The sequence below is a fragment of the Sitophilus oryzae genome, unplaced genomic scaffold (genome assembly GCF_002938485.1).
Source record: "Sitophilus oryzae breed Bouriz unplaced genomic scaffold, Soryzae_2.0 scaffold_1582_pilon_pilon, whole genome shotgun sequence".
Lineage (NCBI taxonomy): Eukaryota > Metazoa > Arthropoda > Insecta > Coleoptera > Curculionidae > Sitophilus > Sitophilus oryzae.
Window position 1 is genome coordinate 676,193 of NW_022146261.1, and position 16,314 is coordinate 692,506.

At 36.5% G+C, this 16,314-nt stretch overlaps 1 protein-coding gene across 1 annotated transcript; it reads left to right on the forward strand.

Annotated features, from left to right (window-relative positions):
• The first annotated feature begins 291 nt into the window (after positions 1 to 291).
• On the forward strand, positions 292 to 1,038 carry LOC115879597. Its single transcript, XM_030896493.1, has one exon. The coding sequence runs from the start codon at positions 311 to 313 to the stop codon at positions 938 to 940; it is 630 nt and encodes a 209-aa protein (XP_030752353.1). The 5' UTR covers positions 292 to 310; the 3' UTR covers positions 941 to 1,038.
• The last annotated feature ends 15,276 nt before the right edge of the window (positions 1,039 to 16,314 follow it).

A 16,314-nucleotide genomic window follows, 5' to 3' on the forward strand; every position in this document is an offset into this window, starting at 1 on the left:
TACACAATATTGCCGATAGTCGTTTTTCCCATACGAAAACTGAATCGAAATGACGTCCCAGTAGCAAGAAATCTGAAAATAAGTATTAATAATTAGACTGATTTATACTAAAGAACGATAAAAAATAACAATCTCATAAAAATATTCGAATTTATTTATCAGTATTTTTTTTTTGTTTACAGAAGAAACATTAAAAAAGCGATGGAAACATCTCAAAGATCAATTCAGAAAGGAACTAAAGAAAAAAACAATTTTAAGATCAGGGGCTGAATCGGAAGCGTGACAGTCAACTTGGCAGTATTTTAATTTGATGAGTTTTATGAAAGATGAAGTCATCCCATCACCAACTATGGGTAATTTAGAGAGCAACAATCCATCAAATAGCCAAACCAATATCCAAGATTCTCAGGACAGTCAAGCTACTGAAGATGGTAATGAGTTGCTCGATTTGGATTCGGATACGCATTCTTCCGTGACATCTCCGCCGTCGGAAATATCACAACCATCTTCCTCAATACCATCATTTTCTGTTTTGTCTAAGAGAAAACCTCATTTGAAAGACGATTTGCTCGAGATTGAAAGGAAAAAACTCCAACTTATGGAGAAACGATTATCTGACAGCCAAAATGAAGACAGCTTGAATAAGGACGAAGATTTTTTGTTTTTAACAAGCATTTTACTTTCAATGAAAAAATTAACCCATATACAGAAGCTCCAGTTTCGCGGTAAAATAAATGATTGGCTAATAGAGACGCTTAGCCAAAACGCGAGTCAGTTAATAATAATTATTACCCAAATCAGACCTTCTTCCATCAGCCAAGAACAAGTAATTTCTACCCACAAGGAGATACCATATAGATCAAAGTATGTAAACGTTAGGAATAAATCATTATTTTTGCAACAAAAGTTTCATTTATACTTACCGAAGAGTCACTATTAATTTTTCTGCTGGTGTTATTGAATCTGCTATATGAAAATTAGTACTAAGATAAGCATCAAGCTAGTTTCAATTTTTTCCAATATATAGTCAAAGGTTACATTCTTGTATACTCACGAAATTTGGGTTCATTCAATCTCAAAGTTTCAAACAGTGTATGAAATTCTCCAAATGTTTTTCTCTGTCTCACAATATCACTAGGACCTTCTTTAATAAAGTCAAATTTCAAAAATGAGTTTTCTTCCAAGTACATATCAATGTCATCATAAGATGCCATGACGACTCTGTTGTTTTCCGCTGAAACGCTGTCTGTTTATTGAGGACATGTCTGCACGCTTTTAACTCAAGCGCGTTTAAAACGCCGCACGCGCCGCAGAACGCTTTTTCACTCAGGGCTTGGACTAACTCTGGCTGTTGCTAGAGATATTTATTATCAGCAAGATGGTTGCACTCCCCATAACGCCAGGATTACAAAAAAAACTATTAAATGAAGAATTTAGAAAGAATCACAGGAGGCCCAATATCTTCGCCTGCGAGGTCATTTGGAGTTTTTTATGGGGAAAATTAAAGGACCGGATTAAATTAATTAAGGCAAATTAAAGGAGAGAAAAAATATAGGATTTAGGCAAACTTTTGGACTTATTTCACCAGTTCAACTCTTAAACAGCTGAACTCTGTGCGCAAAAAATGTTTACTGTGTTTTCAACAAGCAGGTGCTCAGTTTGAAAATTTTTGCTGAATTGTATTCGCCACACTAAAAATACCTTTTAACATTGGAAATGTTTATGTTATATTATGTGATACTTAAAAAGATATCTAGTTGTCTAAGATGCAATAAATATTAATGGTGTTAATGTAAACAAGCTGTGAGGATGACACATAAACGGCCTAAGGGTTCGGGCAGGCAAAAATAGGGGAAGGTTGAAGGGATAGTTAGGTAAAGACATTAGTCTTAAACAACGAAAGGATTGTAGGAGAAAACAAGCTATGTTGCCAAGTTTAGAAAATGAATTTAGAATGCAGAACTTGTTATTGTGTCGGAACTAAATTGAATATCCAAAATTGTCGGTAAGCAAACTTTTAATTACCAATCAAGGTAAATCATAAAAAGTAATAACATTATGCAATGAAGAACGAAGTTGTTAATATAATTGTTATTTGCTGTACAATAAGCCTAAGATTTCCAAACTAGGACACAATACACCCACGCATCGATCATAAGGTGGATATTTAATTACCTTTGACGTTCTTGCCTTGATATTTCGCATCATCGCATCTCATTGGTCATCCGACAAATCCGCGTCGTCGCGTCGCGTCAGATCCTATCGCGGCCACCCTATTTCTAAGAAACTGTTCACGTCAGTGGCGACTCGTCAGGCTAGGCCCCTGAGGCCGCGCCTCGCCTTTAAAATGAAGGAACGATTTATTTTTTTGTATCGACTTTTTTTGTATTTTGTATATAAGCTCAGTGTAACTTATTACAATTCTACAACACATTCAACATAATAAAACTAAAAGATATATATACTAATCGAAAAAAGTTAAGGATATTGTGTTTACGCTTGGAAGAAAATTTTTCAGAAAAAATGTGTTACAACTATTAATACCTACAGTATCAGATAAAATTAGAGCAACTATAGAAAAATGTTAATTTAACTGCCATTATTTATTTGAATCGGTTTATTTATTTTTGCAATGGAATGTTTCTTTCAACCAAAATATTTCGATTATTTGTTGACTTAAATGCATTCCTTATCGGGAATTTTTTGCATTTTTTCAAATATGTTGATGAAATTCTTGGACAAAATTAGAGCAACTTAATCTTTACGCAGTGTTAGTTTTCTGAGAGTGTTGATACAAGTAACCATTTTGCTCTGTAGAATGCCTCGAGGTATACATTATTCAATTGACTTGAAACAACGCATCGTTGACGCCTACAAAGGTGGCATGTCGCCGGCAGACATTTGAAGGTTTTTGCTCAAACAAGATATTGTTTCGAAGACAATTAAAAATTTCCGGAATCGCGGTCGTATAGTTAATTTAAAACGAGGTGGCCGACATAGAAAAACCAACAAACATTTTGATCGTCGCATTAAACGGTTAGTTCAAAGGGCGCCGAAATGTCAGCTCAACAAGTATTGGCCAATTTGGGGGAACCAGAGGTTTCTTCCAGGACCATTCAGCGACGCCTAGTTGAAGCTGGTCTCAAGGCTAGAAGACCTGCTAAGAAACCGTTATTGTCAAAGAAAAACCGGGATGCGAGACCACTGTTCGCTACCTTTCGTCAGTGGACCGCCCGAGAGTGGAAAAAGGTACTGTTCTTAGACGAATCAAAATTTTGCAGCTTTGGGAGTGATGGTGCTAGATGGGTACGTCGTCCAGAAGGCAAAAGGCTACACCCAAAATACGTAAATCCCTCGGTTAAACATGGAGGAGGAAATATAATGGTTTGGGGTTGTTTCTCTTTCTACGGTATGGGGCCATTATACAAAATATGTGGAAAAATGGACCGATTTGTGTACCGCAATATTCTTGAAAATGTTATGTGGCCTTATGCAGAATGGGAAATGCCACTTAAATTCATATACCAACATGACAATGATCCAAAACACACAGCGAAAATTGTTAAACAGTGGTTTAATGATAATAATGTTCGGGTTTTAAAGTGGCCCCCACAATCACCTGACCTCTATTAAAAATTTGTGGGAAATAGTAGAAAAGAAGATTCGTTCAAAAAATATCTCAAATTGTGATAGTTTATATCAAGAACTTGAAAATGCTTGGATGTCAATTGATGCTGACGTCATTTCAAATTTAATTGATTCAATGCCCAAGAGGTGTGAAGCTGTTATAGCAGATAAAGGGTACTGGACAAAATATTGATGATGCGGCCTTTTTGATACTTAAATTTAGTTTATATTCTTAATAGCATGGAAATAAATAAAAGTTGCTTTAATTTTGTAGCAGTAAAAAATAGGATTATTGGAATTTATAGTTTTTTAAAGAAACAATAGGAAATAAAGATTTGTTAGTATTTTCATGTTTCATTTGTAAATCGTGTTTTAGGGTAGTAGTTTCAAATTCATATTACAAAATAATTTGCCTTAAGTGGAAAAAATCATAAAGTTGCTCTAATTTTGTCCGATACTGTATGTCGTTTGTGTTTAAAAAAATACTGTTTGTAAATAGTGATGGGTTGTTATTTAACTATCTGTTATTTTATAACAATTATTTAGAAATAACATAACGCAACCGTTACTGCTTTTAAAAAATAACAGATATAAAATAACGACACGCAGAGATCGAGTGTTGTGAAACGAAGTCGGCGTTCTGCACCGCCACGAAATTCGATGCTGCTCGAAGCAATTCCAAAAAACAACTAGTATGGATGGAAAACCTATTATTTCGACAACCATCGATACAGGCGGCGAGATACAACGGACAACGGAGTGGGGTATGCGCTACGGCGCGGCGCGTCGTGTTGGGCTGACAACAGCTTAAAAATAATAGGATATAAAAAGAAGCAGCTTTTTGAAACAGTTGCGGGCATAACGCCTGGCTGTCGAGATAACAGGAGTGGGAAAGGAGCGCTGCTGCATCGGTCGATTGTCGATGGAGGCTCGCAACGGGTTGGAGAATAACGCATCAGTTGTTTTAGCTATGTTGTTTTTTTACCTGTTACGAGCATAACAGAACGGCGTTCGAGATAATCGGAGGTTTGAAACAGGTTGGAGAATAACGCATCAGTTGTTTTAGATACATATTGTTTTTCAACCTGTTACGAGCATAACGGGCGGAGGTCGAGATATTATGGCGCTGTATGTTTCAATACTTTGTTATTAAGTTTCAATATTTAAGTATTTATTTATTCTGAAAAATTTTCAGAATAATATTTTAAGATTTTTTAAAAATGTATACAGGGTGTTTTGAAAAATCTGGTCATTGATTAATCACGATCCTGCTTAAAGCCCTTGACGTAAAAAGCTGATTTTTGGAAAACGGATTGACTTTAGGGTGTAGAGGTGCGATAAGAAGGGATTTTTCGAAACTCAAATTCTAAGGGGGTGAAACCACCCTCAAATATTAGAATATTTTTTATTTAAAAACTGGTGAGTTTTTCGAAAAAACTCTTAAACACGTATATTTTATTTTGTTGTTTTACATATTTTGAGATTTTTACAAAATATATACAGGGTGTTTCATAAAATATGACCACTGAGTAATCACTATTCTGCTTAAACTGCTTGACGTTTAAAGCTGATTTTTGGTAAACGGATTGACTGTGGGGTGTAGAGGTGCGATAAGGAGGGGTTTCTCGAATCTCAAATTCCAAGAGGGTGAAAACGCCCCTCAAATATTACAATATTTATTATTTAAAAAACGGTTAGTCTTTCGGGAAAACGATTGGACACGCATAATTTATTTTGTTTTTTTACATATTTTGAAATTTTTTAAAAAATAATACAGGGTGTTCCAAAAAGTTGAGTAATTGATTAACCACGATTCTGCTTAAACTGCTCGACGTTTAAAGCATATTTTTGGCAAATGTGAGAAAATTTTATCCAGTTTGTATGTTAATGGAAATTCTTGCTTTGCTTTATCATCACCATTACAAATTAATAATTCGATGCGAACGAAGTCGCGGGTACAACTTAACAAGTATAGCTAGAGACGTGAGAAATATAAAATAAGAGACGCCCCCCGATGCGCAGTGGACATCCCACAAATTTGCTTCAATCAGATTTTTCGTAGCGTAACTGCATCTCTCTTCCGCCGAATGCGTTCTCTCTCTATCGTGTGCGCGACCGGTGCTATCCCCAAGTCTCTTCCTATATTTGTCAAACTGTACATGCTAGTTTAAGTGTAAAATTAATTCGAACTCTAGTGTGTAGTTGGTTTACTTATGAAGAATATACTACACATTTTCTTATATTGCTATTTTTTGACCGCAAATGGTAAAATCATAACGAAGAGCTTCTCGCCCGTCGAGTGAGATGCACCCTGTACACTGCTACGCAATTCAGAATCTACGCGGATCGAGGGGTAGGGCGTAGGTAGATCGGAATTTATAGATATAGACGAGTGGCGGCATTTTGGCTTTTTTATATCGCAATTTGTAAACAGCGCTTATTTGTAAACAACCCCCGTTTTTAGAGAGGTATTTTAGATAACAATCGATATTTAGAAATGTTATGACACCCTGGAAATACTACCACCGAGCACGTCATTGTTGCAACTGCGTTAATACGCCTGGCGGTGACCGCCTCATATTCTTTCAGATATTTAGCAATAAAATAAAGAAACCTGTTATTTTTAAGCTGTTATTTTAAACTGTTTTTTATAAATAACTATAACAGTTTCAACTGTTATCTAAAAATAACAGTTTTGCCCATCACTATTTGTAAACATAAAAATTTGTACCCAAACAAATTAAAAGCATTAACATCAATTGAATCAAAATTGTACATTTAATTTTTGTTTAGAATAGAACTTGATTGCGTGTTGCTAAGCGGCAGTTTGCGGTACTGTGGTTATTCTGTCACCGATAATATGAACAGAAATCATTTAACAATAGAGGCAGCAAATCAAGCCATTGGGTTGGTTCTTGGCGGTGCGTGTGCGATGTGGCTGGTCAATTTAAAGTCACCTAAAGTGTAATTTCTAGGCTTAAAAACCGATTTAATGAGACTGGGGCTATCATGGAGAGGTATAGGAAGGGTCGATCAAGGTCGGCAAATGCTAGGGAGGACCGAAGCTTACTGAAAGGAGCTAGGATGGATCCTGCAAGAAACTATACGTTGCTCAGCCAGGACCTTTTGGCTGCCAGCAGACTGCTATCACCCCTCGGACGGTCTTAAATCGATTAAGAAAAGCAGGTTTACATTGCTATAGGCGTATAAGGGCCGCTGCACACATGTGTCTGTTTACCGTGCGGTGTCTGTCCGGCGACACAATTGCGGTCTACAGTACTATTAATCATATGGAGTCGTTCACACACAGCTCCGGCGTCGCAACGGCGCCGCATGCCGTTTTTGCGTGAACCTGGCGCTGTATTTCCCGCCGAGAACGTGCGGTCGCCTGAGCGTGCCTAGCCGCAAGTACGTTCGTCAGTACGCTGTCGCTTATGCGTTGACGCACACGTGCGATATTTTGCCGGAATTCAGAATGACAGATGAACTGGATATTGAGCTGTTTATTGAAGAGGTAAAAAAGCATCCCGAAATATGGGATATCGCCGCCGAAGAATATCACGACCGTATCAAAAAACGAGGTGCGTGGATTGACATTTGTCGAAAATTTGTGACATTTGACGAAATGGAAGAAAGAGAGAAAAACGAAATGTGTAAGTACAACATAAATAAAAAATTTCCAAACATAATGTAATCGGCTACACACAGGGCGCACCTGTGTAAGTCACAAACGTCATTTCCTAATAAAGGGGCAAAGTGCCATCAGTGTTATTTTGTTTGGTAAATAAACATACGTTTTTTCCTGCAGCATTCACTTCGCGGTGTTTCTTCTATCGAAATCATTTGGATTGTGTGTGGTACAAGTAATAAAATGAATATATTATTTGCGAACGACAATAATATTGAGAAAAATAAATATGGAAGTGGAATTAAGTTTAAGAAGCAACAGAAACTTATTTTGTCTGGTAAAGAATATGTGTCTGAGCACCGGGAGTTCTACCAAAAACTTACAACATAGTTGCCGGCACTTACCTACTATGAAAATACTAGTAGTACTTACCCCTTTTCTACTTTAATTTTTTTTGTTCGTATTGAAAATATTTTTGATGTTAGCGGGTTTTTCTTACTATGTATATGTTTTAAGTTTGGAAATAAACAGTTTTGATAATTTACAAACAAATTTATTCATAAATGGTTGAATTAATCGCTTTTTTGAGTCTCCTGAAAGTTTTTCTTTTTGGCACTTAGCCTTATTCAAGTCTAGTCTTCAATTTTGAACAAGAATACAATCTAGTTTAATTAATTATACAGAAGGTTTAATTTATTGAAATTCAGTAGAAACGTATTGGACAATACTCGGACTTTCTTAATCAACATATTTTATTTGCACAAAAGATACAAAAAAATTATATGTTATTCCTTTGCCAAGGCACGCTGCCAACCCCAGATGTAAAATAATCAGCTAGATGATTTCTAACTTGGATAAATTGCATAGGTGCCCTTGATGGTCTTGCATTCTGGTCTATATCAATAAATCCTTCAACACTTAGTGCGTCTTGAATGGTGAAGCCATCTTTAGATCGAACAAAATTATGCAGACCACAACAAGTCTTAATTAAGGATATTGCTAAATCCAAGTCGACATTAATTGATTTTTGAAAAATTTTCCATTTATTAGATAATATACCGAACGAACTTTCTATATTCCTACGCGCACGAGACAATCTGTAGTTAAATATCCGCTGTTTATCTGACAAAACCTTTCCGCTAGACGGTCTCATATGTTCAGATAGTGAAAACGCTTCATCTCCAATAAAAGTGAAAGGCATATTTGGGCCTTCAGTTCCTGGAAGAGGTTGCTTTCTAGGAATATTTAATTCATTATTTTTAAGTTTTTTATAAAAACTAGACCTTTGGAAAATTGCACTGTCTGAATCTTTTCCAAAAGAGCCAATGTCAACATAAATAAATGTGTAGTTCGCGTCAAAACGACTGAAAATAATTTTTGTAATTATGGTAAAGATATCCACTCATTTTTGGTTTTCTAATTCTGACGTGTTTATATAGATTCTGACGTCAATGGCACCTATGCAATTGGGAAACTGACAAAGCCTTTGGAATCCGTCGGCAATTTCTCTCCATTTTTCCTCCGTTAATGCAGGAAAACATTCTTCCCTTAAAGTATCCCAAATAACACTTTTCTAAAGCGGCAAAAAAAGAAACGAGATCTGGAGTCAGCCTTGGTAGATTTTTTCAGGCTCCGATCGCGCTACCACCAGCACCCACACCAGAGCCTAATGCAGATAGAGCCTTTTTTGAAAACTTGTTACCATCAATTAGTTCATTTTCGGAGGATGAAAAATTGGAGTTCCGCTCCGAAATACTGGGAATCGTGCAGAGGATGCAGTAACGACAGGAATTGCAGCATGATCCAGCCTTCGATATACACATCGGGACAGTTCAGAAGTGTGGGCTGCATTTTAACGTGTAAGACAGAGAATAATAGAAATGACCGGTTGACAGACAGACAACATCAAAAGGGGCCGGTGCGACCGATACAGTGTTGCCGGTATTTACGGGTGTGGGCAAGGTAAAGCATAAGCATTGAGTACGCATTGAGAGGGGCGGTGCTATATGTTAAGGTTCGTATTCACTATCCGAACGAACAAAGGAATGAAATTCGGTATATTTGGACAGCAAACCGAACGCATGCGGTCGTTCGCCATTCGGTTCGCTCCATCATCCGTTTCCAGTCGATACATCAGAGACGTTCGCAACGAATGAGAATTATAGCACCGCGCGAACAAGACTGGACGTTCGCTCGTTGGATAGTACTTAGCATTCGTTCGTTCGGATAGTGAATACGCACCTTTATGTAAATGAAAGGGTGGGGAAAGGGAATAGATCACCTGAGATCCAAACTATTCTTGCATCATTCTTTTCGCCTAGCTGTTTCGGTGTGTATGTTAAATGTTTCAAAAATGGCTATTTATATGACCGAAGAGAAGGTGCATATCGTTAAATGGTTTTACATTTCCTCAAGTGTGGAAGAGGTCATTGGGCGTTTTTGTTAAGTGCAACCTACAGAAGCTATCATAGAAAAAAACATTAATTAAATATGGTGCGTATGTCGACAATTTATAATCTACATTGGATTGCTTTTTTTTTTTGAATATATAGACAGCTTTTGGGGCAACCAAACTAACTTTACGGTGAGTTCTTTTCATAAAAATGACGTAAGAGGTAAAAAATTAAATAAAGGGTGCTTCTTTTTAAATATTTACGGAGGAATTTATTATTTATATAGAAAGTAATATAAGGCAAATTAAAATCACATTTTCAAAGTTATTTTTTCATACTTATATTATCATATGAAAGTATACTATTTAAAATAAGAAAATATCCTAATAAAATAATATTAATTTTAAGAATTTATATCTAATTGATTTAATAAAATCATAGATTGCTTATTCATGAGCAAACAACAAGTGGATAGTGGAGCTTTTCAAAAGAAGAGCAAGCTTTTCAAAAGAAGTTTCACCTACAACCTTTCCTTAAGTCTGAATCCTTTAAATATAACCAATTTCGATCTATCCTGTTGTACCTTCCAAAAACAAATAAAATAAGTCAAATTTTTCTTTCTACCTGCCATTCCTAATCAATTTAAACACAACTACAAGTGACTTCCTATCAACCTAAAAAATCAACATCCTATCTAACCTCCTTAGATAAACAGGAAAACAAGGCAAAAATAACCATAATACAACTTAATATCAATGGTATCAGAGGAAAAACTCGAGTTTAAGAACTTTATAACCAATAGCAGACCTGACATGTGCACGCTAATTGAAACGAAATTAAAAAACGCCGCAACCCAACATAGACAACTACAATGTAGTATACAAAAATAGATTATCACAGGATGGCGTAGGAGGTGTTGCCATATACATCCGAAATAACATCGAGTTCGAGGAAATACCCATCCATACAGAGGAAATCTAAACAATTCCCGTAAAAATCAATAACATCATAATCGCTGCAGCGTACAATAGATCAAGAACCACGCTAAACACAAAAGAAATTGAGAAGGTCATGAACATGGTAGACGAAACTATATTGATTGGTGACCTGAATACCAAGCAATTCCGAATGGAACAATCCAACCAATAATAACCATGGTATTAACCTGCTCAAATACCTGGAAACCAAACCCTATCAAGTGTTCCACCCTGACTCTTACAGCAGAATAGATAGGAGGGCAGGAAGCGACGCAACTCTTGACATAGCCATAGCCAAGAATATAATAATGACCGCGAGAACCATGCAGGATATGTCATCCGACCGATGCTTCATGGTGGAGTTTTCAACACAAGCCAATTTTTTAATGTAGTTTTTTTATGAAGGTCTCTTGTACCACGTTAATGTCCTGAGGAAGGAATGAATAAATTCAGAAAGCTTGACAATTAACAAAGTGTATTAATTCTTTAAAGCTTTTTAAAGCTTCATCGTAACGAATACCTGGTTTAAACTTCCACCCCGAAGACTCTACACTTGGCAGTCACCACAACACAGCAAACCAAATATTGGCAGAAACCAAATAGATTTTATCCTTATTCACGATAGATTTAGGAATGGGATTCATGGTGTCAGGACATATCCCGGTACTGACGTAGGCTCTGACCACAACCCCATTGTAGGAACCTTAGATGTGCGGCTCAAAAAACTTAAAACCAAACGACCTACAACAGTTGATATTACCAAGCTTCGACATTTACCTAAACAATCTGAGGTCAAAGACATAGTAAATCAGAAACTAGCAGCCATAAACACCCACGATTTTGGAAATAGTATAGAGCAAGATTGGGACACCCTGAAGAACGCAATTGTCGCCATAGAAAAAGAAGTCATAGGCCCAAAAGAAACAAAAAAGAAAAAAGAATGGATGACCGAGGAAATACTACGGATGATGGATAGGAGAAGATCATACAAGAATAAAGACACATCTATACAAAAAATTAGATAAACAAATAAGAAGTATGATTAAGGATGCAAAGGAACAATGGATGAAAACAATATGTATGGAGGTGGAAGAACTAGAACAAAGACACGACTATTTTGCAATGTATAAGAAAGTCAAAGAATTGACAGGACAAGGAAGACAATGCTTTACAAATAAATTAGTAGGTAATAACAATCAACCTATAATGGAAGCAAATCAAGTTTGCAAGCACTGGGAACAATATGTGGAAGAACTGTTCGCACCGCAAATCCCTAGAGTATTCAACATCAAAAATGGATTTGAAGAGGCACCTGATATCTTAACTTCAGAAGTGGAGAGAGCTATAAGAAATAGTAAAGTAGGAAAAGCCTGCGGCCCGGATGAAGTACATGTTGAAATGCTCAAACTGATAAATGAAGAAAACATTCCTATGCTAACTAGACTGTTAAACCAAATCTACAAAAGCAGTGAGATCCCACAAGATTGGCTGAAGTCAATTTTTGTCCCTATCCCAAAAAATAACACCGCAAAAAGATGCGAACACTTCAGATTAATAAGCCTAATGACTCATGTTTTAAAACTACTTCTTAAAATAATTCAACACAGAATATTCAAAAAATGTGAAATTGATTTAGATGACGGCCAATTTGGCTTTCGAGAAGGAATGGGGACCAGGGAAGCAATGTTTGGCCTGTCTGTTCTCTTACAGAAATGTAGAGACCAACAAAAAGACGTATACATTTGTTTCATCGACTACGAAAAGGCCTTTGATAAAGTAGAACACACAGTGCAGTTTAACATCTTGCAAGAAAAAGGTCTAGACAAGAACGATATCCAATTCTTAAAAACACTATATTGGAATCAGACAGCATACATAAGGTTAGGGCAAGACGAAACAGTCGAAATACCGGTACAACGTGGAGTTCGTCAGGGATGTGTACTGTCTCCCTTCTTGTTTAATATATACTCCGGATATATATTCAATAAGGCCCTACAAGATAAAGGCATTGGCATAAAAATAAATGGCGTCCCAATTAACAACCTTAGGTATGCAGACGACACCGCGATTATCGCTGACAACCCTGAGGCTCTTCAAGAACTTCTAGACAACATAGTTCGGGCGGGAGATCCATTGGGCCTTAAAATAAACACCGCAAAAACCAAGATAATGGTAGTTAGTGAAGAGTGGAGAAATATTCCACCACCCAACATACGAGTATACGGACAATGCGTAGACACGGTAATAAGTTCAAATACCTGGGATCCTGGCTAACATCAGACCTTGACCCCGACTTAGAAGTTACATCGCGTATAGAACAAGCTAGGTCAATGTTTAACAAAATGAGAAACCTATTATGTAACCGATCACTCAACATCAACATACGTCTGCGTTTTGTCCATTGTTATGTATACTCAATCCTCTTATACGGCTGTGAGACATGGACTATTAAAATAAACACCATGAGACGGTTGGAAGCTTTTGAAATGTGGAGCTACAGAAGACTCTTGAAAATACCCTGGACAGAGCATGTACGCAATGAAGAGGTTCTTGGGAGGCTTAACAGGGACAGGGAATTAATTGCAAATATAAAAAAACGAAAGACAGCATACCGGGGCCATGTCATGCGCAGTAGCAGAGCAAAGCTTCTGAAGTTGATTATGGAAGGAAAGGCAGAAGAGGACTTGGGAGACGCAAGCACTCTTGGTTGAAAACTTACGAGACTGGACTGGACTGAACTCACACGAACTGTTTCGAGCTGCACAGGACAGACAGTGTTTCGCCGCGATTGTCGCCAACCTTCATCAGAAGATGGTACTACAAGAAGAATTAATTCTTTGTCAAACCCTTTCGACTGCAACCCCACTAGTTCCTAGATTTTCTTATATGAGGTATATCCATTGTGATCTCTTTGATATCATTAATTACCTGAGTATATCACACATCTAGCATTGCAACAGACTGACACTGTTGAACAATTGTTGTAGAAAATTAGAAAAGGTTTCTATTTTAACTACTAATGAAACTTTTTCGAATTTAAGTATTTTAGATAAACCTATTAATGAATGGCCTTCCACTTCGTTTAATAGTAATAATTATCAAAATGTAAATTTTAAGTTTAATAATGGACCAAGGAATTCTGACCCCCAAAGTGTAACTGTTTCAGTGGATAATAAGAAACCTATGATTTGTTTCAACTGTGGTTTGGCTACCCATAGATTTTCTCCTTGTATCTTGAAACGATTGTTATTAAATGAAAGTGTAGTAATGAGAAACATAAAAAACACAGTTGCATGAATTTTTTTTTGATTTGAATACGGTAAAAGACATCCTGCTCTCATTACTTCAACTATATTAAATCCCAGTTTTAAAAATACATATCTGATTTTATAAAGTTCTATTTATATTATTTATTTGAAGCTCTATTTTGAAAAATCACAGCCATCTTGTTCATCTAGAACCGCGTCCTACGAAAAAGTAGACGGGCTATGGGACGCTCATGACAATCTACTGATCAGTTAAAAGAAAAACTTATATAGTTTGCATGGAAGAAACACTACTGATCTTTGTGCTGTTAATGCGCTGGGAAATTACGTTAACCATTTTTATTTTTAAAAGAATCCGTATGAAGAATGAACTATTATTTGGAGAACCTCCAGGATCTGATGGTAGCGCTCATCAAAACGGCCGAATTGCTACTGAGATTTTCTTAAAATATTTAAATCATTTACAAAAGCATAGCAATTATACCACTGAAAAGATAGTTCTTTTACTTGTCGATAATCACTCATTCATGCCATATTTCACATAAAGGAATAAATTTCTTCCGGAAGAATGGCATTATACGTAGGTTAATATACGTGATGATAGCCAAGTTAGCAGAGATTTGCCAAAACGAAAAAAGGAGGCTTTGCAAATATAGGACTGTGTGGCAAAAGAATTTTCCATGGGTTGTAGGTACAACAAATGAGCTAGATGCTCATTATGTCTTATGCAAAAAACACTTTTCCATTTCTCATGGTTATCTTAACCTTATATCTTATTCCTTATCGACTTAAGGAATAAGACTTCTTCGTCTGGCACAGTCTTTAATTCCACCTGAAGATTTAAACACTTACTTTATTAATGTGGCTAAAAATTTAGTGAACACCACTAGCCCGTAGCATTAGATGAGCTCCGTAGTACAATTAATAGTATTAAAAACAAATCCTCATCTGGGACTGATGGGCTTACTCTCAAAATGTTCTCTGAACTTCCTGAATGCACATTAAACCATCTAACTACTTTAATTAACGAGTCATTCCAAAAAGGAGTTTTTTTTCAAACTGCCTTAAGACAGCAATAATTATTCCTCTGTATAAAGGAGGTGATAAAGATGAAGCTTCGAACTATCGCCCAATTGCACTCCTGCCCACATTATCTAAGATCATTGAAAGATTGGTTAAAAAAAGATTTTTATCTTTTCTCCTTAAATATAAAATACTTAATACCCATCAATTTGGATTTCTAAGTAACAGTTGCACAAATGATGCTATGTTCGACCTTTTTAATAATGTATACTCTAGCCTGAATAACCATCACTCTACAGCTACAATTTTCTGTGATTACTCTAAGGCTTTCGATTGTGTAAATCATAATATCTTAATTAACAAATTGCAATACTATGGTTTCAGGGGAGTGCCGCTCGAATGGCTTAAGTCATATCTTGGCAACAGAAGGCAGCTTGTGAGGATTGATACGTCTATGTCTTCTTGTAAGCCTGTAGAATGTGGTGTCCCTCAGGGTTCAGTACTTGGCCCTATTTTGTTTCTGGTGTTTATGAACGACATTGCAAATCTAGACATTAGCGGTAAAATCTGCCTCTTTGCGGACGATACTAGTTTCACTTGGAGCGGCCCAGATGTTGCGGCACTATATGATACTATATCCAGTGACTTACGCACCATTAAGTCTTGGTGCGATTCTAATCTTCTATGCCTCAACCTATCAAAAACTAAAGTTTTGTCATATAAAAGTACTATACAACCTTTTGTACTTAATAACACTACTATTGACGTCGTGGACTCTGTGAAATTCTTAGGACTTCTTGTAGACAACTCGTTAAAATGGGGCTTTCACATTGAAGCTCTATCAAAGAAACTAAGCGCTGCCTGTTTTGCGCTAAGATCAGTTTCTAAGGAACTTAACTTCTCAACCTCTAGAATAGCCTATTATGCCCTTTTTGAGTCACATCTTCGTTATGCCCTTCCATTCTGGGGTACTTGCTGCGCAACAAAATTTGATCGTGTTTTCAGACTTCAAAAGAGAGCAGTTCGATATTTATTGGGACTGAACAGTAGAACTCACTGCCAGAATTTCTTTAAAAATTTGAAAATACTGACTCTTCCTTCTTTATTCATTTTTGAATCCGTTTGCTTAATCCGCAAACACATATCTGCTATTCCCGAAAGGCCATCTCATAACTATCCACTTAGGAACTGCCAACCCCGAGCTCAGAACTAGTTAAAGGTTCAATACTGTACAATGCCAAAAAAATGTACAATCATCTGCCTTTGAATATCAAATCGGTTTCATTCTTTCCCGCATTTCGCAAAGCTCTAAAATCATACCTACTGGAGAAAGCCCTATATGCGGTAAACGACTTTTTTGTTGATGTTTAATTATGAACAATTTTGAATTTTAAAATTTT

Coding starts and splice junctions, on each gene's coding strand:
- LOC115879597 (XM_030896493.1), top strand. CDS start 311: ATGAGTTTTATGAAAGATGAAGTCATCCCATCACCAACTATGGGTAAT.